Genomic DNA, 27,468 nt, shown 5'->3' with positions numbered 1-27,468 from the left:
AAGGTGCTAGGCGGTCATATAAGGACGCCTTGGGTGGTATGCTTGTAATCTGGCTTTTCATAGTAATTTATTGGATCTATGCCATTAATTTCTTTTGGTGCTTATTGTATAAAATCAATCCTCCAGCATGAATTTTGATAAGATATACATTTAGAAAGTGACAATTATATGGAATTCAGCACCAAGTTTTCATTATTATCCATCAAAACCATGGGCTGCTGTTCAAATTATTTGATTTTTTAATGTTTTGTTATTTGCTTACTGAATATTGTATCATAAATTGGTATTTGAATAATTTGTTCAAGTGGTTAGTAGTTGAGTTCAAGTTGTTAGTAGATGAAAACTGCATTATAAAAGTGTGGGTTGAATGCCTCGGAAAAGAGCTTTCCTTCAATGCAGTGTAGACATCTAAAATTAAATTGTATTCATTATAATTAAGAACTCAACTACTTTTTATAATATTTTCGATTTGCTTGATATATCTGATACATATCTTAACTAGAGATTCTTGATGTGCTTGTGCTAAACAAAAAGAGCATTCTTTTTATGATAATGCCTGTGATTAGATTTTTATGCAACTTTATTAACATATCCCGTATGATGCTAGCTTTCACCTTAACTTTGTGTGATTTTTATGTTTAATATTCTTTATCTTTGCTAATATATTTCAGGTTGAATTATTAACTGTTTTTAAATTTGTTGAACACTGCAAATTCCCGTATATGACTTTGTTACATTTGATTACTACCTACTTCCCATTCCTTTCCCCATTATATATTTTACTATGATGCTTACGCTAAGTTCTCGTTTGTTATTTTTCACTTAGTGAAGGCTTTCCACTGGCAATAAATGCATAAAAGTCCAATATTAAAGGGTCCATACCAACCTCATAAAAGAATAGAAGTAAATATTCAATATACTATTTATATACATATAAGGATAAATGCCTAAAGACCAATAAGCGCGCGTAAGCAAACTTTGCGAGGTTCTCAAAGGGGAACAATGTGTTCTTCGGTGGCCGCGAGCGGCGTGGAATTTGTGACATGGGATCAAAAATATAGATAGATTGATAGATAGAGGATATATACTCTTTATTATTTTTTGTCCTTTGCACCCACCGCATGCATAGCCGGCATTGCCAATTGTTTTTGTGTTTCTATTTTTACTCTTCTAGTTCCGCCATTAGATTTTGGATTCATGCTTCTTCATTTTCCCCCTTAATACAATAAATAAACTCGTGTCCAATTCCATGATTCCTAAGATTGACACTATTGGATTGATTTTAATTTTAAAGGATTGTGATTTGTGATGGCTGGTACTCGGTGTGCGGACGATATCAAGTTCAACGGTTCTACTTCTATCGTTACTATTTGGTCTCTATTTTAAAATTATTTGTTCTTATCATGTTTGGCAATTTATATACAAACTTAAGTTTCATTTTGAATTGTGTATTGGTGTTTAGGAAATTATGGGTCAGGAATTTTCTCATGAAGGGGTTAATAGCGAGCATACATCATATGATCAGTATGAGCAAGAGGAAGAAAAACATGAGGAAGTTGACGTGGATTATATGGATGAGGATGACACAAATGTGGAACCAATGTTCGATTATCACGGCTTCGATGAAGGGTATAACATTGACTCACTCGAAGACATTGTGATGATTGAATTTTGGAACATCAGGGACAAAGATGTATGTCATTTTCACTTTTCTGATGTCGACATTGCATTTGAGTTCTACGATAGATATGTAAGGACAAGAGGCTTTAGTGCTCGAAAGAACAGGACTAGGAAGAGTCATGCGGGCATATTTAAGTTGAAGAATTTTGTATGTCATTGTGAAGGATTTAGACTGCAAAATAATTATGGCATTGGAAACTTTAAGAGAAAACCTACTCCAGAGACAAGGTGTGGCTGCAGTGCAATGATGGAGATTCGTCTAGATGCACCTAGTGGTCGTTGGTTTATTTCTTATTTTTCTGATGAACACAATAATCCGCTTTTGGATCCTCAGTTGACTGGATTGCTTCGTGGGCATAGATTCATGTCCGAGGTTGATATTGGCCACATGTTTAACATGAAAAAGGGTGGGATTAGTGTTGGGCAGATATACCGGGCATTAGCATATCAGGCAGGTGGCTACGAGTATCTCTCTTTCACGCAAAGGGACATGTACAATAAAATAGCAAAGCAGAGGCGCTAATTACCCGATGATGCATATGCATCTTTGAAGTATCTAGAAGATCAAGCAACAAATAACCTTTCTCTCTATTTTAATCATCACATGGATGCTGATGGGCAATTTATTATGGTGCGATGGTCTCAGTAGGGCAGATTACTCATTATTTGGTAATGTGCTGGCTTTTGATGCTACCTATAAGAGAAATAAATATATGTGTCCATTGGTGTTATTTTTTGGTGTCAATCATCACAATCAAACAATTATCTTTGCTGCTGCTTTAATTTGCGATGAGGAAAAAGACACATATATCTGGTTGCTATAGCAACTGAAGGTGGTAATGAATGGGAAAGCACCTGTTTCGGTTATCACGGATGGTGATCTATCAATGAAGTTCGCCATTAAGAAAGATTTTCCTAATGCACATCATAGATTATGTGCATGGCATCTGATTCGCAATGCAACAAGTAACATTGGCAAGCCCCAGTTTACCTCCATGTTTATAAAGTGAATGCTAAGCGACTATGAAATTGATGTATTTCATCAGAAGTGGTTTGAAATGGTTGAGGGATTCGGTGTCGAAAACAATAATTGGGTCCTAGATATGTATAAAAAGAGACATTCATGGGCAACTGCACATATAAGAGGGAAGTTTTTTGCTAGTTTTTGGACTACTTCTCGGTGCGAGGGATTAAACTTAATCATTGCAAAGTATGTCAATTCAAGATACAATCTGGTTGAGTTCATTCAACACTTTAATCGATGTGTCAACCATACAAGGTGGAAAAAGGTCCAGGATGACCTTGCATTTGTGAATGGGAGACTGGTGCACGGAATTGTGATTCACACTTTTCACAACTCCGATACAACTAACCAGCAAGTGCACTGGGTCGTCCAAGTAATAAAACCTTACGTGAGTAAGGGTCGATCCCACAGAGATTGCCGGCTTGAAGCAAGCTATAGTCATCCTGTAAATCTTAGTCAGGCTTATTCAATTGGTTATGAGTTTTAATAATTGAAAGATAAATAAAATGCAAATTAAAATAAAGATACTTATGTAATTCATTGGGGGGAATTTCAGATAAGTGTTTGGAGATGCTTTGTTGCTTCTGAACTTCTGCTTTCCTATTATATTCATCCAATCATGCGTGCTCCCTTCTATGGCAAGCTGTATGATCCTCTCAGTGAAAATGGTGCAAGTACGGTTTCTGCATGGCTAAGCAACTGTCGGATTTCTCGTCTCGAATGAAAAATACCAGGCACAGCTACCGCACGGCTAATCATCTGTCAGTTCTCACTTATTTCGGAATAGGATCTCTCTATCCTTTTGCACACTGTCACTACGCCCAACATTCATGAGTTTGAAGCTCGTCACAGTCATCCCATCCCAGATCCTACTCGGAATACCACAGACAAGGTTTAGACTTTCCAGATCTCAGAAATGTTGCCAATTGGTTCTAGCCTATACCACGAAGGTTCTAACCTCACGGACTCGGTCCATGGATTAGAGACCCAAGAGACTATACTCCGGCTGTCATCCAATGACTACGTTGAACATCATGTAGACCGCTTGTGGTTGTCAGGCACACGGATCTTGGCTAAGCGAGTAACAGAGATAGTGAGTGATTATCACGGGTCATCCCCTTCATTCTGACTTAACTGAATTAAGTACGAGATTATATCTTGGAGAAGAAGTAAGCGTGAATTGAAAGAGAAACAATAGTACTTGCATTAATTAATGAAGAACAGCAGAGCTCCGCACCTTAATCTATGAGGTGTAGAAACTCCACCGTTGGAAAATACATAAGAGAAAATAGCCTAGACATGGCCGTGAGGCCAGCCAAGCATAAAGTCTCAAAAAGGGGTCCAAAGATGAAATACAATAGTAAAAAGTGCTATTTATACTAAACTAGTTACTAGGATTTACAGAAAATAAGTAACTAAGTGCAGATAGTGCAGAAACCCACTTCCGGGGCCCAGTTGGTGTGTGTTTAAGCTGAGCTTTAAAGATTTCACGTGCATAGGCCATTCTTGGAGTTAAACGCCAGCTTGGATGCCAGTTTGGGCGTTTAACTCCAGTTTTGGTGCTAATTCTGGCGTTCTACGCCAGAAAAAGGGTCTCTGGTGGGCATTTTAACGCTAGTTTGGGCCATCAAATCTCGGACAAAGTATGGATTATTATACATTTCTGGAAAGCCCAAGATGTCTACTTTCCAACGCAATTAAGAATATTCCAATTGGACTTCTGTAGCTCCAAAATATCCATGTCGAGTGTAGGAGGGTCAGAATCCAACAACATCTGCAGTTCTTTCTCAGCCTCTGAATCAAACTTTTGCTCAGGTCCCTCAATTTCATCCAGAAAATACTTGAAATTACAGAAAAAAACACAAACTCATAGTAAAGTCCAGAAATGTGATTTTTTCATAAGAACTAATAAAAATATTCTAAAAAGTCACTAAAATATGCTAAAAACTACCCAAAAATAATGCCAAAAAACGTATAAATTATCCGCTCATTACAACACCAAACTTAAATTGTTGCTTGTCCCCAAGCAACCAAAAACAAAATAGGATAAAAAGAAGAGAATATACAATAAATTTCAAAATATCAATGAAGCTTCGTTCTAATTAGATGAGCGGGACTAGTAGCTTTTTGCTTCTGAATAGTTTTGGTATCTCACTTTATCCTTTGAAGTTTAGAATGATTGGCATCCATAGGAACTCAGAATTCAGATAGTGTTATTGAATCTCCTAGTTTAGTTTGTTGATTCTTGAACACATCTACTTATGAGTCTTGGCCGTGACCCTAAGCATCTTGTTTTCCAGTATTACCACTAGATACATAAATGCCACAGACACATAACTGGGTGAACCTTTTCAGATTGTGACTCAGCTTTGCTAGAGTCCCCAGTTAGAGGTGCCCATAGTTCTTAAGCACACTCTTTTTGCTTTGGATCACGACTTTAACCACTCAGTCTCAAGCTTTTCACTTGGACCTTCATGACACAAGCACATGGTTAGGGACAGCTTGAATTAGCCGCTTAGGCCAGGATTTTATTCCTTTGGGCCCTCCTATCCATTAATGCTCAAAGCCTTGGATCCTTTTTACCCTTGCCTTTTAGTTTAAAGGGTTATTGGCTTTTTGCCCTTGCCTTTTGGTTTAAAAAGCTATTGGCTTTTTCTGCTTACTTTTTCTTTTTCTTTCTTTTTCTTTATTTTTTCGCCATTTTTTTCGCAAGCTTTGTGTTTTTCATTGCTTTTTCTTGCTTCAAGAATCAATTTTATGATTTTTCAGATTATCAATAATATTTCTCTTTTTTCATTATTCTTTCAAGAGCCAACAATTTTAACATTCATAAACTTCACTATAAAAAATATGCACTGTTCAAGCATTCATTCAGAAAACAAAAAGCATTGCCACCACATCAAAATAATTAAACAAATTTTAAGATAAATTTCGAAATTCATGTACTTCTTTTTCTTTTTCAGAAAACATTTTTCATTTAAGAAAGGTGAAAGATTCATGGAACATTCATAGCTTTAAGACATAGACACTAAATACTAATGATCATGTAATAAAGACACAAAGATAGTAAAAACATAAAGCATAAAAACCGAAAAATAGAAAAATAAGAACAAGAAAATTAAAGAACGAGTCCACCTTAGTGATGGCGACTAGTTCTTCCTCTTGAAGAACCAATGGAGTTCTTGAACTCCTCTATGTCTCTTCCTTGCCTTTTAGTTCACGAAATTGTGATCTCTAATAATGGCATTCAACTTGGTATGCGCATCTACTAACTCAGCACTTTCTTCACAAAATTGCATAACTAACCAGCAAGTGCACTGGGTCATCCAAGTAACAAACCTTACGTGAGTAAGGGTCGATCCCACGGAGATTGTTGGTATGAAGCAAGCTATGGTCAACGTGTAAATCTCAGTTAGGCGGATTTAAATGATTATGTTGGTTTTCAAAAATAATAATAAATAAAACATAAAAAAAGATAAAGATACTTATGTAGATCATTGGTGGGAATTTCAGATAGGCGTATGAAGATGCTGTGCTCCTTCTGAATCTCTGCTTTCCTACTCGCTTCATCCAATCCTTCTTACTCCTTTCCATGGCAAGCTGTATGTAGGGCATCACTGTTGTCAATGGCTACATCCCATCCTCTCAATGAAAATGGTCCAAATGCTCTGTCACAGCACGGCTAATCATCTGTCAGTTCTCAATCATGTCGGAATAGAATCCATTAATTCTTTGGCGTTTGTCATCACGCCCAACAATTGCGAGTTTGAAGCTCATCACAGTCATTCAATCCCTGAATCCTACTCGGAATACCACAGATAAGGTTTAGACTTTCCAGATTCTCATGAATGCCGCCATCAATTTTAGCTAATACCACGAAGATTCTGATTAAGGAATCCAAGAGATATGTGTTCGGTCTAAGGTAGAACGGAAGTGGTTGCCAGTCACGCGTTCATAGGTGAGAATGATGATGCGTGTCACGGATCATCACATTCATCATGTTGAAGTGCAACGAATATCTTAGAATAAGAATAAGCTGAATTGAATAGAAAATAGTAGTAATTGCATTAAAACTCGAGGTACAGCAGAGTTCCACACCCTTAATCTATGGTGTGTAGAAACTCTACTGTTAAAAATACAAAAGTGATCAAGGTCCAGGCATGGCCGTTCAAAAGACATATGAATTCGAAAATAGGGAAAATGACCAGATATGTGGTCAAAAGGCCGAATGGTCAAAAGATGTCTAATATAATAGTAAAATGTCCTATTTATACTAGACTAGCTACTAGGGTTTATAGAAGTAAGTAATTGATGCAGAAATCCACTTCCGGGGCCCACTTGGTGTATGGTTGGGCTGAGCTTGAGCTTTACACGTGCAGAGGCTTCTCTTGGAGTTGAACGCCACGTTGTAACATGTTTTTGGCGTTCAACTCTGGTTCGTGACGTGTTTCTGGCGTTTGACTCCAGAATGCAAAATGGAACTGGCGTTGAGCACCAGTTTGCGTCGTCTAATCTCGAATAAGTTATGAACTATTATATATTGCTGGAAAGCTCTGGATGTCTACTTTCCAAAACCGTTGAGAGCGCGCCATTGGAAGTTCTGTAGCTCCAGAAAATCCATTTCGAGTGCAGAGAGGTCAGATTCAAACAGCATCAACAGTCCTTTGTTAGCCTTTTATCAGAGTTTTGCTCAGGTCCCTTAATTCCAGCCAGAAAATACCCGAAATCACAGAAAAACATATAAACTCATATTAAAGTCTAGAAATGTGAATTTTACATAAAAACTAATAAAAACATCCCTAAAAGTAGCTAGATCCTACTAAAAACTATCTAAAAACAATGCCAAAAAGCATATAAATTATCCGCTCATCACAACACCAAACTTAAATTGTTGCTTGTCCCCAAGCAATTGAAAATCAATTAGGATAAAAAGAAGAGAATATACTATAAATCCCAAAATATCAATGAATATTAGTTCTAATTAGATGAGCGGGACTTGTAGCTTTTTGTTTCTAAACAGTTTTGGCATCTCACTTTTTCCTTTGAAGTTTAGAATGATTGGCATCTCTAGGAACTTAGAATTTCAGATAGTGTTATTGATTCTCCTAGTTAAGTTTGTTGAATCTTGAACACATCTACTTTTATGAGTCTTGGCCGTGGCCCTAAGCACTTTGTTTTCCAGTATTACCACCAAATACATAAATGCCACAGACACATAACTGGGTGAACCTTTTCAGATTGTGACTCAGCTTTGCTAAAGTCCCCAGTTAGAGGTGTCCAGAGCTCTTAAGCACACTCTTTTTTCTTTGGATCACGACTTTAACCACTCAATCTCAAGCTTTTCACTTGGACCTGCATGCCACAAGCACATGGTTAGGGACAGCTTGATTTAGCCGCTTAGGCCTGAATTTTATTTCCTTGGGCCCTCCTATCCATTGATGCTCAAAGCCTTGGATCCTTTTTACCCTTGCATTTTGGTTTTAAGGGCTATTTGCTTTTTCTGCTTGCTTTTTCTTTTTTTTCTATATTTTTTTCGCAAGCTTTTGCTATTCACTGCTTTTTCTTGCTTCAAGAATCAAATTTATGATTTTTCAGATTATCAATAACATTTCTCTTTGTTCATCATTCTTTCAAGTGCCAACAATTTTAACATTCATAAACAACAACATCAAAAATATGCACTGTTCAAGCATTCATTCTGAAAACAAAAAGTATTGTCACCACATCAATATAATTAAACTAATTTCAAGGATAAATTCGAAACTCATGTACTTCTTGTTCTTTTGTATTAAAAACATTTTTTCATTTAAGAAAGGTGAATTTATTCATAGCCTTAAGACATCTCTAGTGATTTTGGTGCTCCTAATCTTAGTTGCTCCCAATAGTTGTGTGGAGGAAAATGTATCCCTTGAGGTATCTCAGGGATTTCTTGATGAGGGAATTCCTCCTGCTCTTGTTGAGGTCCATGAGTGGGCTCTCTTGATGTGCAATCAAATGCTCTACCGCTATGCTATGGACCCTTGAGATGAATCTCTCCATCTCCTATGACTCAGAGGTGGAAGCTTTTGTCTTCCCTTTTCTTTTTCTAGAGGTTTCTCCGGCCTTAGGTTCCATAAATGGTTATGGAAAAACAAAAAGCTATGCTTTTACCACACTAAACTTAGAATGTTGCTCGCCCTCGAGCAAAAGAAGAAAGAATAGAAGAAGAAGAAGAAGATATGGAGGAGAGGGAGAAAGGTGAGCTGAGGTAGGTAGGGATCCTATCGGGTCCACAGATCTTGAGATGATTCTGTGGGGTCCACTGATCCTGAGTTGTCAAAGATGTAACATCCCTGCACCAATGAGGCATGTAAAACGCCCTCTGCATGCAATCCTGGCGTTTAACGCCAGATTGATGCTTGTTTCTGGCGTTAAACGCCAGGTCCATGCTTGTTTTGGGCGTTCAACGCCTATTTGCAGCATGTTTCTGGCATTGAACGCCAGTTCCATGCTTGTTTCTGGTGTTCAGCGCCAGCTCTCCTCAGGGTGTACTCCTGGCATTTAAATGCCAAGATGCTGCTTGTTTCTGGCGTTCAACGCCAGATTCATGCTCTGTTCTGGCGTTGAACGCCAGCCAGATTCTCCTTACTGGCATTTAGACGCCAGTAAGGCCTTTCTCCAGGGTGTGCTTTTTCTTCTGCTATTTTTGATTCTATTTTTAATTTTAGTATTTATTTCGTGACTCCACATGATCATGAACCTAATAAAAACATAAAAGAACAATAAAAGAAAAATAAAATTAGATAAATAAAAATTGGGTTGCCTCCCAATGAGCGCTTCTTTAATGTCAATAGCTTGACAGTGGGCTCTCATGGAGCCTCACAGGTGATCAGGTCAATGTTGTAGACTCCCAACACCAAACTTAGAGTTTAGCTGTGGCCTCTCAACACCAAACTTAGAGTTTGATTGTGGGGCTTTGTTTGACTCTGTACTGAGAAAAGCTTTTCATGCTTCCTCTCCATGTATACAGAAGAATACCCTTGGGTCTTAAACACAAGGTAGTCCCCATTCAATTGAAGGACTAATTCTCCTCTATTAACATCTATCACAGCTCCTGCTGTGGCTAGGAAAGGTCTTCCAAGGATGATGCATTCATCATCCTCCTTCCAAGTGTCTAAGATTATAAAATCAGCAGGGATGTAAAGGCCTTCAACCTTCACTAACACGTCCTCTACCAATCCATAAGCCTGTCTTACTGACTTATCTGCCATTTGTAATGAGAATATGGCAGGCTGTACCTCAATGATCCCCAACTTCTCCATTACAAAGAGTGGCATAAGATTTATGCTTGACCCTAGGTCACACAGAGCCTTCTCAAAGGTCATGGTGCCTATGGTACAGGGTATTAAAAATTTGCCAGGATCTTGTCTCTTTTGAGGTAAAGTTTGCTGAACCCATGTATCTAGTTCACTAATGAGCAAGGGAGGTTCACCTTCCCAAGTCTCATTACCAAACAATTTAGCATTCAGCTTCATGATGGCTCCTAGATATTGAACAACTTGCTCTCCAGTTACATCTTCATCCTCTTCAGAGGAAGAATAGTCTTCAGAGCTCATGAATGGTAGAAGAAGGTTTAATGGGATCTCTATAGTCTCTATATGACCTTCAGATCCCTTTGGGTCCTCAATAGGGAGCTCCTTCTTGCTTGAGAGACATCCCATGAGGTCTTCCTCATTGGGATTCACGTCCTCTCCTTCCTCCCTAGGTTCGGCCATATTGATTATGTCTATGGCCTTACACTCTCTTTTTGGATTCTCTTCAGTATTACTTGGGAGAGTACTAGGAGGAGTTTCAGTAACTTTCTTACTCAATTGGCCCACTTGTGCCTCCAAATTTCTAATGGAAAACCTTATTTCACTCATGAAACTTAAAGTTGCCTTAGACAGATCAGAGACTATGTTTGCTAAGTTAGAGGGGCTCTGTTCAGAATTCTTTGTCTGTTACTGAGAAGATGATGGAAAAGGCTTACTATTGCTGAGCTTATTTCTTCCACCATTATTAAAGCCTTGTTGAGGCTTTTGTTGATCCTTCCATGAGAAATTTGGATGATTTCTCCATGATGAATTATAGGTGTTTCCATAAGGTTCACCCATGTAATTTACCTCTGCCATTGCAGGGTTCTCAGGATTATAAGCTTCTTCTTCAGAAGATGCCTCTTTAGTACTGTTGGATGCATTTTGCCATCCATTCAGACTTTGTGATATCATGTTGACTTGCTGAGTCAACATTTTGTTCTGAGCCAATATGGCATTCAGAGCATCAATTTCAAGAACTTCATTCCTTTAAGGCGTCCCATTATTCATGGAATTCCTCTCAGAAGTGTACATGAACTGGTTATTTGCAACCATGTCAATAAGTTCTTGAGCTTCTGTAGGCGTTTTCTTTAGGTGAATGAATCCACCTGCAGAATGGTCCAGTGACATATTAGAGAACTCAGATAGACTATAATAGAATATATCCAGAATGGTCCACTCTAAAAGCATGTCAGAAGGACACCTTTTGGTCATCTGCTTGTATCTTTCCCAAGCTTCAAAGAGGGATTCACCATCTTTTTGTTTGAAGGTCTGAACATCCACTCTAAGCTTGCTCAGCTTTTGAGGAGGAAAGAACTTAGCTAAGAAGGCCGCGACCAGCTTATCCCATGAGTCCAGGCTATCTTTAGGCTGTGAGTCCAACCATGTTCTAGCTCTGTCTCTTACAGCAAAAGGGAAAAGCATGAGCCTGTAGACTTCAGGATCTACTCCATTAGTCTTAACAGTCTCACAGATCTGCAAGAACTCAGTTAAAAACTGGTAGGGATCTTCTAATGGAAGTCCATGAAACTTGCAGTTCTATTGCATTAGAGCAACTAGTTGAGGTTTCAGCTCAAAATTGTTTGCTCCAATGGCAGGGATTGAGATGCTTCTTCCATCAAACTTGGAAGTAGGTGTGGTATAATCACCAAGCATCCTCCTTGCATTATTATTTTTAGCTGCCATCTCCTCTTCCTTTTCGAAAGTTTCTGTAAGGTTGTCTCTGAATTGTTGTAATTTAGCTTTTCTTAGTTTTCTCTTCAGAGTCCTTTCAGGTTCAGGATCTGGTTCAACAAGAATATTCTTGTCCTTGCTCCTGCTCATATGAAAAAGAAGGGAATAAAAAATAATAATAGGGATCCTCTTTACCACATTAGAGAGATTCCTTTATGTTAGTAGCAGAAGAAAGGAATAGAAGAAGGAAAAGGTAAGAATTCAAACACAAGAGTGAAGATAGGTTCAGATTCTTGAGATGAAGAGAAGTGTTAGTAAATAAATAAATAAATAGAAGAAGATGAGGGGGAGAGAATTCGAAAATTAATTTTGAAAAAGGGTTAGTGATTTTCGAAAATTAAAAGAAAAATTAAAATTAAAATTAAAATTTAAAACAATTAGTTAATTAAAAGAGTTTTGAAAAAGAGGGAGGTAATTTTCGAAAATTAGAGAGATAAAGTTAGTTAGGTGGTTTTGAAAAAGATAAGATATAGTTAATACAAACAAAAAGTCAACTAGTTAGTTGAAGAAGATTTGAAAATCAATTTTGAAAAGATAAGAAGTTAGAGAAGATTTTTGAAATTAATTTTTTTTTTTGAAAAAGATATGATTTTTGAAAAAGATATGATTGAAAAGATATAGTTGAAAAAGATTTGATTTTTTAAAATTAAAATTGATTACTTGACTAACAAGAAACTAAAAGATATTATTCTAGAATTTAAAGATTGAACCTTTCTTAACAAGAAAGTAACAAACTTCAAATTTTTAAATCAATCACATTAATTGTTAGTTAAGTTTCGAAAATTTAAAATAAAATTAAGAAAAAGATTTTTGAAAATCAAGAATTTTCGAAAATATAAAAAAAAATAAAAAAGATTTTATTTTTGAAAAAGATTTTGAAAAGATAAGATTTTTAAAATTGAAAATTTGACTTGACTTATAAGAAATACCTAAGTTTTAAAAATTTTTCACTAAGTCAAATCAAATTTTTGAAATTTATGAGAGAAAAAAGGAAAAGATATTTTTTATTTTTGAATTTTTAATGAGGGGAGAGAAAAACACAAATATGACCCAAAACATGAAAATACATTATGCATGCAAGAACACTATGAATGTCAAAATGAACACCAAGAACACTTTGAAGATCATGATGAACATCAAGATTTATTTTTGAAAATTTTTCAAGAAAAGAAGAACATGCAAGACATCAAACTTAAAGATTTTTCATGTTTAGACACTATGAATGCAAAAATGCATATGAAAAACAACAAAAGACACAAAACAAGAAAATATCAAGATCAAACAAGAAAACTTATCAAGAACAACTTGAAGATCATGAAGAACACATACATGAATTTTCGAAAAAATGCAAAAGTTTTAAAAAAACATGTAATTGACACCAAACATAAAAATTGACACTAGACTCAAACAAGAAACACAAAATATTTTTTATTTTTATGATTTTATTGATTTTTTTGGATTTTTATTTTTTTCGAAAATTATTTTTTTGAAAAACGAAAATAACGAAAATCTTTTTTTTTGAAAGATTTTTGAAAAATTTTTGAAAAGAAAATTACCTAATCTAAGCAACAAGATGAACCGTCAGTTGTCCAAACTCAAACAATCCCTGGCAACAGCGCCAAAAACTTGGTGCACGAAATTGTGATCTCTAGTAATGGCATTCAACTTGGTATGCGCATCTACTAACTCAGCACTTTCTTCACAAATTCGCACAACTAACCAGCAAGTGCACTGGGCATCCAAGTAATAAACCTTACGTGAGTAAGGGTCGATCCCACGGAGATTGTTGATATGAAGCAAGCTATGGTCATCTCGTAAATCTCAGTTAGGTGTATTTAAATGATTATGTTGGTTTTCGAAAATAATAATAAATAAAACATAAAATAAAGATAAAGATACTTATGTAAATCATTGGTGGGAATTTAAGATAGGCGTATGAAGATGCTGTGCACCTTCTGAATCTCTGCTTTCCTACTGCCTTCATCCAATCCTTCTTACTCCTTTCCATGGCAAGTTGTATATAGGGCATCACCGTTGTCAATGGCTACATCCCATCCTCTCAGTAAAAATGGTCCAAATGCTCTGTCACAGCACAGCTAATCATCTGTCGGTTCTCGATCATGTCGAAATAGAATCCATTGATTCTTTTGCGTTTGTCATCATGCCCAACAATCGCGAGTTTGAAGCTCATCACAGTCATTCAATCCCTGAATCATACTCGGAATACCACAGACAAGGTTTAGACTTTCCAGATTCTCATGAATGCCGCCATCAATTCTAGCTTATACCACGAAGATTCTGATTAAGGAATCCAAGAGATATGAGTTCGGTCTAAGGTAGAACGGAAGTGGTTGTCAGTCACGCGTTCATAGGTGAGAATGATGATGAGTGTCATGGATCATCACATTCATCATATTGAAGTGCAACGAATATCTTAGAATAAGAATAAGCTGAATTGAATAGAAAATAGTAGTAATTGCATTAAAACTCGAGGTACAGCAGAGCTCCACACCCTTAATCTATGGTGTGTAGAAACTCCACCGTTGAAAATACAAAAGTGATCAACGTCCGGGCATGGCCGAATGGCCAGCCTCCACAAAAGACATATGAATTCGAAAATAGGGAAAAGGACCAGATATGTGGTCAAAAGATCGAATGGTCAAAAGACGTCTAATACAATAGTAAAATGTCCTATTTATACTAGACTAGCTACTAGGGTTTACAGAAGTAAGTAATTGATGCAGAAATCCACTTCCGGGGCCCACTTGGTGTGTGCTTGGGCTGAGCTTGAGCTTTGCACGTGTAGAGGCTTCTCTTGGAGTTGAACGCCATGTTGTAACGTGTTTTTGCCGTTCAACTCTGGTTCGTGACGTGTTTCTGGCGTTTGACTCCATAATGCAACATGGAACTGGCGTTGAGCGCCAGTTTGCGTTGTCTAATCTCGAATAAGTTATAAACTATTATATATTTCTGGAAAGCTCTGGATGTCTACTTTCCAACGCCGTTAAGTGTGCACCATTTGGAGTTCTGTAGCTCCAGAAAATCCATTTCGAGTGCAGGGAGGTTAGATTCCAATAGCATCAGCAGTCCTTTGTCAACCTTTTATCAGAGTTTTGCTCAAGTTCCTCAATTCCAACCAGAAAATACCTGAAGTCACAGAAAAACACATAAACTCATAGTAAAGTCCAGAAATGTGAATTTTACATAAAAACTAATAAAAACATCCCTAAAAGTAGCTAGATCCTACTAAAAACTATCTAAAAACAATGCCAAAAAGCATATAAATTATCCGCTGATCACCTTTGTTGCTCCTCTCTCATGGCCTTTTGGTCCTCTCTGATTTCATAGAGGATGATGGAGTGCTCTTGGTGCTCCACTCTTAGTTGCTCCATGTTGGAACTCAATTCTCCTAAAGAGATGTTGAGTTGCTCCCAATAGTTGTGTGGAGAAAAATACACCCCTTGAGGTATTCAGAAATTTCTTGATGAGGGACTTCCTCATGCTCTTGTTGAGGTCCATGAGTGGGCTCTCTTGTTTGCTCCATCCTCGTTTTAGTTATGGGCTTGTCTACTTCAATAAGGATGTCTTCCTTTATGACAATTCCAACTGAATTGCATAGGTGATAGATGAGATGAAGGAAGGCTAACCTTGCTAAATTGGAGGGCTTGTCAGCCACCTTGTATAGTTCTAGAGATATGATCTCATGAACTTCTACTTCCTCTCCAATCATGATACTATGGATCATGATAGCCCGATCCACAGTTACTTTAGACCAGTTACTAGTAGGAATAATAGAGCGTTGGATGAACTCCAACCATCCTCTAGCCACGGGTTTGAGGTCAGGCCTTCTTAGTTGAACCAACTTGCCTTTGGAGTCTCTCTTCCATTGGGCTCCTTCCACACAGATGTCCTTGAGGACTTGGTCAAACCTCTGATCAAAGTTGACTCTTCTAGTGAAAGGATGAGAATCTCCTCTCATTATTGGCAAGTTGAATGTCAACCTCACAGTTTTTGGACTGAAATCCAAGTATTTTCCCTGAACCATTGTGAGCCAATTCTTTGGGTTCGGGTTCATACTTTGATCATGGTTCTTAGTGATCCATGCATTAGCATAGAACTCTTGAACCATTAAGATTCTGACTTATTGGATGGGGTTGGTGAGAGCTTTCCAACCTCTTCTCTGAATCTAACATCGGATCTCCGGATATTCGCTCTTTTTAAGCATGAAGGGGACTTCGGGGATCACCTTTTTCTTGGCCACAACTTCATAGAAGTGGTCTTGATGGACCTTTGAGATGAATCTCTCCATCTCCCATGACTTAGAGGTGGAAGCAACTGCCTTCCCTTTCCTCTTTCTAGAGGTTTCTCCGGCCTTCGGTGTCATTAATGGTTATGGAAAAATAAAAAGCAGAGCTTTTTTCCATACCAAACTTAAAAGGTTTGCTCGTCCTTGAGCAAAAGAAGAAAGAAATGATGAGAAGAAGAAGAAATGGAGGAGATAGAGGGGGTAAATGGTTCAGCCAAGGGGGTTTAGGTTGGTTATGATGTGTGAAAATGAAGGAGTGAGGAGGGGTATTTATAGGGTAAGAGAGAGGGGATCCGTGTGAGAATGGGTGGGTTTGGGAGGGAAGTGTTTTGAATTTGAATGGTGAGGTAGGTGGCGTTTTATGATGGGTTTTGGGAAATAGTGGATAGATGTGAGTGATGGAGAGATTATAAGGAAGAGGGTAGGATGTGATAGGTAAATGGTGTTTGGGGAAGAATGTTATAGAAAGATGTGAACGGGAGAGAGTGAGTTGGGGTAGGTGGGGATCCTGTGGGGTCCACAGATCCTGAGGTGTCAAGGATTTCTCATTCCTGCATCTTTTTTATGTTTAAGCGCCCTCTGTGTGCCATTTCTGGCATTAAACGCCAGGCTGATGCCCGTTTCTGGCGTTAAACACCAGTCTGACTGCCAATTCTGGCGTTTAACGCCCAGAATGCTGCCAGACTGGGCGTTAAACACCCATTCTACTACCCTTACTGGCGTTTAATGCCAGCCAGACACCAGACACCCTTTTCTAGCATTAAACGCCAGTCTGTCTGCCGATTTTGGCATTTAATGCCTAGAATGCTGCTAGACTGGGCGTTAAATGCCCATTCTGCTATCCTTACTGGTGTTTAAATGCCAGTAAGCATGTCCTCCAAGGTGTGCTATTTTTTATGCTGTTTCTGATTCCGCTTTAATTCTGCAGCTGTTTTTGTGACTCCACATGATCATCATTCTAAAGAAAACATTAACTAACAATGGAAAATAAAATGAAAAAGTAATTAACATAGATAAATAAGATTGGGTTGCCTCCCAATAAGCGCTTCATTAATGTCAATAGCTTGACATGAAGCTCTTACAGAGCTTCACAAATGCTCAGAGCATGGTTGTGACATCCCAACACCAAACTTAGAGTTTGAGTGTGGGGTTTCTACTTGACTCTGTATTGAGAGAAGCTTTTCATGCTTCCTCTCCATGGTTACAGAGGAAGATCCTTGAGCCTTAAACACAAGGTAGTCCTCATTCAGTTGCAGGACTAACTCTCCTCTGTCCACATCCATCACAGCTCTTGCTGTGGCTAAGAAGGGTCTTCCAAGGATGATAGATTCATCCTCATCCTTCCCAGTGTCTAGGATTATGAAGTCAGCAGGGATGTAAAGGCCTTTACTTTCACTAAGACATCCTCTACAAGTTCATAAGCCTGTTTCATTAATTTGTCTGCCATCTCTAGTGAGATGCTTGTAGCTTGTACCTCAAAGATCCCTAGTTTCTCTATTACAGAGAGTGGCATGAGGTTTATACCTGACCCCAGGTCACACAGAGCCTTCTCAAAGGTCATGGTGCCAATGGTACAAGGTATTAAGAACCTTCCAGGATCCGGTTTCTTCTGAGGTAATGTCTACTGAACCCAGGCATTCAGTTCACTGATGATCAATGAAGATTCATCCTCCCAAGTCTCATTACCAAATAACTTGGCATTCAGCTTCATCATTGCTCCTAAGTATTGAGTAACTTGCTCTTCAATAATATCTTCATCTTCTTCAGAGGAAGAATACTCATCAGAGCTCATGAATGGTAATAGAAAGTTCAGTGGAATCTCTATGGTCTCTATATGAGCCTCATATTCCTTTGGTTCCTCATTAGGGACTTCCTTATTGGCTAGTGGGCGTCCATTGAGGTCTTCCTCACTGGAAATCACTGCCTCTTCCTCCTCTATAGGTTCGACCATTTTGGTTATATTGATGGCCTTGCACTCTCTCTTTGGATTTTCTTCTGTATTGCTTGGGAAAGTACTATGAGGGGTTTCAGTAACTCTTTTACTCAGCTGACCCACTTGTGTCTCCAAATTTCTGATGGAGGACCTTGTTTCAGTCATAAAACTGAGAGTGGCCTTAGATAGTGATGCGGTGTTTTACAACCCACAAACTAACCGGCAAGTGCACTGGGTCGTACCAAGTAATACCTTATGTGAGTAAAGGTCGATCCCATGAGGATTGATGGACTAAGCAACAATGGTTAAGTGATTAGCTTAGTTAGACAAACAGAAATGAGTGTTTTGGTATTCAAAAAGCATTAAACAGTAAATTAAGAATTTCAGAAAGCAAGCAGCAATGAGTTAGGAATAAAATATGGAGAAAACAGTTAAGGTTTCAAAGTTACCTATTTTTCCGGATTAACTTTTCTTACTAACTAATTTAATTATGCAGGATTTAATTTATGACAAACTGTATATGACTAGACCTTAATTTCTTAGACCTTCCTAGTCTCCTCTAAAATTCATTAACTGCCAATTCCTTGGTCAATTAATTCCAATTAGAGGGTGATAATCAATTTCTAGTTTATATGCCACAAAAACTCTAATTACCCAAGAAATAAAAGGATTATATGTCACGTATCCTGTTAAATTCAGATAATTAAAATTTAGGAGAATTTGTTTTCAAGCTGTTGTTCAAGTATAGAGCTTTTCCAAGTTATACAAGAACTCAAATAGAAAGATGGTCATACTTCCGTTCCACCCAAATTCATAAAATAAAGAGCGAAAACAATTCTTAAATTATAAATCCATACATGAATAAAATTAGAAAGAGCAAATGAATCAATCCATATAATAGACAGAGCTCCTAACCTTAACAATGGAGGATTAGTTGCTCATGGTTCAGAGTCGAAAACTAGGATTGTAAATTAGAATGGAATAATGTTATCTTGGAATTACCCTGTTGGTATTCCTTTTCTAATTAATCCTAATTAATTAAATCTATCTAAAACTAAAATAATATCTTTTCCTAAAAATAAGATTTGAATTTAAATTCGAATTAATTAACAAGTCTTCAGCTGATGGGTGGGGACCACTTGTTTTGTCCGTTCTGCAGCTTGTAATCTGTGTTTTTTGGGCTGGAAACTGGGTCAAAACAGCCCAGAAATTGCCCCCAGCATTTTCTGTATTTTTCTGCACGTGGCTCATGTCACGTGTATGCATCAGTCACGCGTACGCGTCGATGATCTTTTTTGCGAGTCACGCGGACGCATCGGCCACGCGCACGCGTCGCTGGTCTTTTTCGCAAGTCACGCGAACATGTCGGCCATGCGCACGCGTCGCTGAGCAAATCTTCAAATCACGCGTACGCATCAGTCAGGTGCAGGCGTTGCCATGGAAAGCTTTAATCACGCATACGCGTCAGTCACGCGTACGCGTCGCTCCTCGCTGCCATATCCTTTGATTCTTGTGCTGTAAAAACTCTATCAAATCCAACTGAATGCTACCTAAAATAAACAAAATTGCAAAAGACTCAAAGTAGCATCCATATTGGCTAAAAGATAATTAATTCTTTATTAAACTCAACAAATTAGATGCAAATTCACTAGGAAAAGATAGGAAAGATGCTCACGCATTAGATAGATCAGAGACTATGTTTGCTAAGCCAGATGGACTCTGCTCAAAATTCTTTGTTTGTTGCTGAGACGATGATGGAAAAGGCTTGCTATTGCCAAAATTCTTCTGTTGATCTTTCCTTTAGAAATTTGGATGATTTCTCCATGAAGGATTATAGGTGTTTCCATAGGATTGTCCCATGTAATTCACCTCTTCCATTGCAGGGTTCTCAGGATCATAAGCTTCTCCTTCAGAGGAGGCTTCTTTAGTACTACCAGATGCAGCTTGCAATCCAGTCAGATTCTGAGAAATCATATTGACTTGCTAAGTCAATATTTTGTTTTGAGCCAATATGGCATGCAGAGTATCAATCTCAAGAACTCCTTTCTTCTGAGTCATCCCATTATTCACAGGATTTCTTTCAGAAGTGTACATGAACTGGTTATTTGTAACCATCTCAATGAGTTCCTAGGCTTTCGCAGGTGTTTTCAGATGAAGAGATCCACCAGCAGAATGGTTCAATGACATCTTGGACAATTCAGACAGACCATCATAGAATATACATATGATGCGCCATTCTGGAAGCATGTCAGAAGGATACCTTTTGGTTAATTGCTTGTATCTTTCCCAAGCTTCATAGAGAGATTCACCTTCCACTACAAGAAAAATACACATTCACCCACACTTTTATTAAGCTACATTTAAAAAGCGTAGCCTATTCATAGAATAGGCTACGCTTTTCTCAGTGTTGCCTATTTTTTAGAGAAAAAGAAACACAATTCTAGCATCAATTAAAATGTGTAGCCTTAGGTATTATAGAAATCACTTATAAAGCGTAGTCGTATGTTAATATCTGTGGATACACTTTTGTATCAAAGAGAGTGCTTTTTGAGGGTAGCCTATTCGTTAAGTTTTGGGTGCCCTTCAAAAGTGATGCCTAATGAGCGCTTTTCCTTCTTTTTCCCGATCGAAAGCAAACTCACGACACTTAGTGAAATTTTTGTTCCCTCCAAAGCTCATTATCCCCTTTCTGAAACTCACAACCCTTAGTGAATCACATCGCCTTTATTCCCTGGAACCACACGAATCACAGTGCCTTTATTCCCTCCAAAGCTCATCACTTATTATCGCGAAGAACCCTCTTTGAATCCCTCTCTGAAATTTTTTTTATCAAATGCCTTTATCCCCTTTCTAAAACCCTCTCACCATCGTGAAGAACCACACGCAGCACTCACTATCGCCACATCGCCGCACACTCACAACTCACTATTCACTATCGCCACTATCGCCACAGCCACCATTTCTCTTATTTCTTTTTTTCATTCGAAATCCCTAGAATTTTTTCGAATTTCAAATATTTGGAATTTTGATTCATCGATGGGGCAGAACCAGAGGTCGCTGATCTACGCTTTCGTTTCTCGCGGGACCTTAATTCTCGCCGAGTACACTAAATTCTCAGGGAACTTCAACTCCATCGCTCTCCAGTGCCTTCAGAAGCTACCTGCTACCAACAACAAGTTCACCTACAACTGCGATAATCACACCTTCAATTACCTTGTTGACAATGGATACAATATGTTTTCGCACTTTCTTTGCTTTGTGTTTGTATTGCTATGCGTCATACAGAGATTATTATTTCAGATTCTTGATATTGATTTTGGATTTGATTAGGTATAGTGACCTGATGATGATTATGAGATATGAGATGTGTGATCTTGTTGCTTTCGATTGTTGTCACTGTGAATGAAATGAATATTTTGTTGTTAGATTAACGATAGGGTTTAAAGAAACCTTGATCTGGTGAAGGTTGAAAGGTTTTGTTTTGAACATCCTCGTTCTTGTTTACTAGGGTTTTTTAATCTCCCCACTTTTTTCATCAGAGCCATTGATTCCATGTATTATTTGTTCCCTATATAATCAGCCAACAGAAACTTAAGAAAATTCTGCATATCTAGCTGAAGATATATTTACTGAAAACGATACAATGACCATTGACATTATTTTTGGAGTTCATTGCTCACTGTTCCATTAAAAACCAAACACACTTTTGTCATGGAAGAAAAACAATACATAGCCTATAGCCTGTAACTGTAAGTTTACCTATTGATAAGTTTAGGGAGGGAGGAATTTTTGTGAGCATTCCAAAGACTATGTGAAGAACTCCTTAATTAGTGTTTTTGATGCTGACTCGGGTGACTGCTTGTTCCAAGTGCAACTCAAAGAAAGGTCAGAAAACTTTGGAAGAAGCAAAAATGACATTAAATAAGATCCCAAACTTAAACCCTTCATAATTTAATTTTTTTATCATTTTATTAGTTTGTATACCCAATTTTAGTTTTCTATATATCCAAATAATTACTATCTTTTTTATTTTGCTTTACTCAATGTCTATTAAAGAGAACAAACATTGTACTACTTAATTTGATGTCACTCTATCTAAGAATGTATAAGTAGCAGTTGCGCGTGGGGTCCAGTACCTTAGAAGGAAGGAAGGAGGGATATGGGTCCCATAGCTTTGGATCTTTAAACATATATAAACAATTTGGGAGCTTCTAAGTTTCACCACTTCCTTCATCAGCCATAGTTAAAGCCTCTCAATCTCAAAAAAATGGAAAAAGAAACAGCTTTTCAAGTTTTGTTTTTAGTGTGAATGTGTTGATAAGAGGAGAAAATGGAGAGTTTGGTGATGAGTGGGAAGAAGCTTTGTGTGATGGTGTTATGTTTATACTGGGTTCATGCAGTGACAGCTTTTGTTACATATGATCACAAAGCAATTCTTGTTAATAGGCAGAGAAAGATTCTATTTTTTGGTTTTATACACTACCCCAGAAGCACACCTCAGGTACTTTCTTTCTTAATTATGTTTTTCTTTTATTAATCATTCTTTTTAATTGTATTTTCTCATTGTTCATTGATGGGGGGAATGCATGTAGATGTGGCCAGAACTTATTCAAAAAGCTAAATAGGGAGGGTTGGATGTTATTCAAACCTATGTGTGTTGGAATGGCCATGAACCTTCTCCAGGAAAAGTAATTCACTTTCCAAAAAATTTGTAGGGTTTTTATTCTTTCATTTGAAAAAGAACTGGAAATAAATTGAAACTAATATACTTTTGCTTACAAAATATTTCAGAATTATTTCGAGGATAGATACAACTTAGTTAAGTTCATCAAGGTAGTGCAACAAGCTGGACTTTATGTTAATCTTCAAATTGGTCCCTACATATGTTCTGAATGGAACTTTGGATAACGGTCTTCATAATTTGGCTTATAATTCAATATAATATTAGGAGTGAAAGGAGATTATTCTAATGCTTATTGCTAAGTCAACACTTCTCTTGCAAGGTAACTTTGCAGCCATCTTGAAGGCAATGCATTCTTTTAGTGCTGAATCAGAAAAGGAGTTGAGCTTTTCAAAGGGTGATTTCATTGTTGTGCGAAAGATTTGTTTTCTCAATTAATGTCATTGTACTGTTATACTTTATTTTCTATGTGAATATCCTCAAATATGCCAGGTGGCTAGCTACTAAATGAGTTTGGTATTCTCTCAGCAACTACATAGTGAAATATAAGTTATCCATTTCTCATTTTGTGAGATTAAATCTCTACTATTGTCTACAATTGCTTCCAACTACTTATTTTTCTTTTATTTTTCTTCTAAAGCATTTTTTATTTTTGGTTAACTTTGCCTTGTCCTTCCAGTGAAAGACTTTCCAGGAATTAAGATTGCGGAGGCGTCGAAATGGAAGAATAGCATTCAGGGCACAACAGGGGTGGTTAACTTGGTTGGAATGCCCATAAGTACCAGATGATCTTCGGAGGTTATTGCCTTGTTCCTATCACTATCATTATTGGATTGTATTGACTTAAAGATTCATAGAGTTTTGGTTATTAAGAGATAATAAACATCTTCCCAACGCTCATTTTAATTCTACAGATAAAAATAGAAATCAAGCAGAGCAGGATTAGAGTAACATCAAAAGTAAGCATATGATTCCTGATGATTCAAATTGAAAATAAACCTTTTTATATGTATATTTTTCTTGACAAATATATGTGCATCAAGTTAAGCAAGTTTTACTTGCAAGAAATTGCTTATTCTTCCTCTGACCTATCCATTAATAGCAAAGGTTGTAGAATTGATAAACAGTGCACCAGAGGATATTCGACCTAAAGTTTTCGTTAGTGCAACAGATATTGGTTACTATGGTATGTTCATATGCCAAATCTTCTTCTTTACTAGTCGATTATTTTCTTGCTTATTGATTGTTAACTGCTTTGGTGAGCTCTTTAGAATCACTTGAATTGATAGAGAAGTATGCATGATTTTACATATAAAATGTCTTTCATTTCTTTTCACTGTTCAGGCACCAGTGAAACACAAGTGTTTGATGAACAAAGTTCATCAGGAAATGATTACTTAGGTAAGAACAGATGTTTGTTGATACTATTGCAGAAAATGCAAGATATTAAAATTATAGAACCTCGAAAGAATATTCTCAGTGTTACTCAGCAGGTTTTATGAAGATATACAGTCATTTACATTTTCACCTAAAATACTATTAAAATTGAATACTATCTGAAGTTCCTAAAATTCATTATATTTTTTGTGTTTAATCTTCTACAGCTAAATTGATACCTCTCTTCAAGATGTTTGTTGGTGGACCTATAGGCTCTGGAAAATAATGGTATGTCCCGCATCTTCTAGCTGTTATTGATTGGTTCCTGGTTGCGTCTTAATTTTAGAAAGGTGCCATAATTAAGTTATTTTTCTTTCTTTTTGTACAGGTTTTTGTATATTCATTTGGATGACATTGTTAATTTAATATATGAAGCACTGATAAATCCCTCCTATGAAGGTGAACTCTTAACTCTCATATCTCCAAAACGAGATTTACTGAAATTTTGAAAAACTAAAAATTAGTGGATATAGAACATTGGGTAGCCTAGATAGTTTGGATGGTGCAATTCTCGATTCTGACTTGTGTGATTTGATTACCATGTTCATATATATCTTTAGTGTGGCCAGCATTTAGTAAAGAACAAAGAAGGCAGAAGTGAATTAATGATATCAGTCATTGATAGTTTTTAGTTTAATTTTTTAATTTTTATAATTGCGAATGTCATTATGAATGTTTTTTTAATAATTTTTTATATAATTATGCAGGATAATATTGAGGATCATAATGAAGCTTAAGCTGATTATTATTATGGTTTATTAGCTAAGATAGAGTAGTGTTGAAAATGGATACATGTATGGTTAACTACTAATGACTTTTATTAGAAGATACTTATGTAGGATATGTTTTTCGTAGAGTATTAGTAGTAAATTCTAAGTGGTATCATGGTTATTTTGATATGGCTATGCATATTTTAGTTTGAGATGTATGAATACTCACAATTAACTTCATTCTAGTACTTTTGGATCATTATTATAAATATATTTTGGTTAGAGATAATTTTTATTATTTAAAGAAACTAGTTAGTATAATTATGTATTTATTTTTATTTTATAATATTTAACTCATTTAATTAATTGTGCAGAATTATTATACATGTAATCATATTACAAAATATTATGTTATATTAATAATTATTAGAATATTATATATATACAGAAAATTAAAAAAAACAATAAGGAACTTAAGGCTACACTTATATACAGTAGATATAGAATACAAAAAAAAAGAAGGACCTAAGGCTACACTTATAAAAAGTAGCTATGGTATACAATGTGGCTACGCTTTACAGGTGATGCAGTAGCGTTGAAAAGCGTAGCCTATTCTGGCAAAAATGGAAGCTGAAAAGTGTAGCCTTTGGTCCTGGACAGCATCACTTGAAAAGTGCACCCTATTCCCAAATGCCAAAAGCGTAGCCCTTGGTGCAGAAAAGCGTAGCCTTTGAGAATAGGCAACGGCTGAATAGGAATCACCCCAAAAGCATAGACGTAGCCCGAAAAACGTAGCCGTTGCCTAAGGCATCATTTTTTTCACTTTTGGCTACACTTTTCAAGTATACCTCAATGGGTGTTTTTCTTGTAGTGTTCCTTCTGTTTGAAGGTTTGGACTTTCACTCTAAGTTTGCTCATCTTTTGAGGTGGAAAGAATTTGGTCAAGAAAGCACTGATCAACTTGTCCCAAGAGTTCAGGCTTTCTCTAGGTTGTGAGTCCAACCATATCCTAGCCCTGTCTCTTACAGCAAAGGGGAAAGACATAAGTCTGTAGACCTCGGGATCAACCCCATTGGTCTTAACAGTATCACAAATCTGCAAGAATTCAGCTAAGAACTGATGAGGATCTTCCGATGGAAGTCCATAAAACTTGTAATTCTTCTGCATTAGAGAAACTAATTGAGGCTTAAGCTCAAATTTGTTTGCTCCAATGGCAGGAATTGATATGCTTCTTCCATAGAAGTTGGAAGTTGATGCAGTATAGTCACCAAGCATCTTCCTTGCATCTCTGGCATTGTTGTTGGATTCGACTGCCATGTTTGCTTCTTTTTCAAAATTTTCTGTAAGGTCCTCTCCGAAGTGTTGTGCTTTAGCTTCTCTTAGCTTCATCCTCAGAGTCCTTTCAGGTTCAGGGTTAGCTTCAACAAGAATGTTTTTATCCCTGTTTCTGCTCATATGAAAAAGAAGAGAACAAAGAGAGTAATGGAATCCTCTATGTCACAATATAGAGATTCCTTGAGGTGTCAGAAGAAAAGAAGAATAGAAGAATGAGGTAGAGAGAGAATAAGAAAAATTCAAACACACACACAGAGAGAGAGAGAGAGAGGGTTCGAATTATTAGATGAGTAGAAGAGAAGTGTTAGCAAATAAATAGAAAGAGATGAGAGAGAGAGTATTTGAATTTTAAAAGAGGGAAAAGAAATTTTTTTTATTTAATTAATTAAGTTAGTTTCAAAAATATTATAAAAGAAATAAAATAAAATTAGAATTTAAAACAATTAGTTAATTAAAAAGAATTTTGAAAAAGTGGTTAGTGATTTTCGAAAATTAGAAGTGAAAAAGTAGTTAGGTGGTTTTGAAAAAGATAAGAAATAGTAAACTTTTTTGAATTAAAACAAGCAAATCAAGTAGTTAGTTGAAAAAGATTTGAAATAAATTTTGAAAAGATAAGAAGTTAGAAAAAGATTTTGAAATCAAAATTTTAAAAGATATGATTGACATTTATTTTGAAAAAGAGTTGAAAAAGAAATTAAAAAGAATTGATTTTTAAAATAAAAGATGATGACTTGACTAACAAGAAACTAAAAGATATGACTCTAGAATTTAAAGATTGAACCTTTCTTAACAAGAAAGTAACAAACTTGGAATTTTTGAATCAAAACATTAATTGTTAGCAAGGATTTTCGAAAATATGAAATAAGATTAAGAAAAAGATTTTTGAAAAAAAATTAGTTTGAAAATTTTCAAAAACATAAAAAAATTGAAAGATGAACATTTAAAATATGTTTGATGCAAAAAGTTATGAATTAAGACATGAAAATTTGAAAAAAAATCGAATTGGAAACAAAATTACCTCCCTTATGTCATCCTGGCGTTAAACGCCCAGAATGCTATCCATTCTAGCGTTTAACGCCCAGCCAGATACCCTGGCTGGTGTTAAATGCCAGGAACCCTTCTTTTCTGGGCGTTTTTCTAAACGCCCAGAATGCTGATATTTCTGGCGTTTAACGCCCAGAATGATACTTTTACTAGCGTTAAATGCCCAGAATGATAGCTATTCTGGCGTTTAACGCCCAAAGTGACTCTTTACTGGTATTTTAACTCCAGTGAGCTCTTTTTCTCTGTGATTCCT

At 36.7% G+C, this 27,468-nt stretch overlaps 1 protein-coding gene, 1 non-coding gene and 1 pseudogene across 2 annotated transcripts; all 3 read left to right on the top strand.

Annotated features, from left to right (window-relative positions):
- Nucleotides 1-1,468: 1,468 nt before the first annotated feature.
- On the top strand, nucleotides 1,469-2,203 carry LOC107486389 (putative protein FAR1-RELATED SEQUENCE 10). The gene has a single exon (XM_016106927.1). It carries the CDS (start codon nucleotides 1,469-1,471, stop codon nucleotides 2,201-2,203), a length of 735 nt encoding a protein of 244 aa, XP_015962413.1.
- Nucleotides 2,204-11,220: 9,017 nt separating this feature from the next.
- On the top strand, nucleotides 11,221-11,328 carry LOC127743068 (small nucleolar RNA R71). Its single transcript, XR_008004377.1, has one exon. It is a non-coding gene; the product is annotated as a small nucleolar RNA R71 (small nucleolar RNA).
- A 9,716-nt stretch (nucleotides 11,329-21,044) lies between these two features.
- On the top strand, nucleotides 21,045-24,838 carry LOC107485860 (epimerase family protein SDR39U1 homolog, chloroplastic-like; annotated as a pseudogene).
- The last annotated feature ends 2,630 nt before the right edge of the window (nucleotides 24,839-27,468 follow it).

This window comes from Arachis duranensis, chromosome 1, assembly GCF_000817695.3.
Source record: "Arachis duranensis cultivar V14167 chromosome 1, aradu.V14167.gnm2.J7QH, whole genome shotgun sequence".
NCBI lineage: Eukaryota > Viridiplantae > Streptophyta > Magnoliopsida > Fabales > Fabaceae > Arachis > Arachis duranensis.
Note: the sequence above shows the minus strand (reverse complement) of the source record. Positions and strands in the feature narration are given on the sequence as shown.

What these genes read in the sequence shown, in the direction of transcription:
- LOC107486389 (XM_016106927.1), top strand. Translation starts at nt 1,469, where the DNA reads ATGGGTCAGGAATTTTCTCATGAAGGGGTTAATAGCGAGCATACATCA.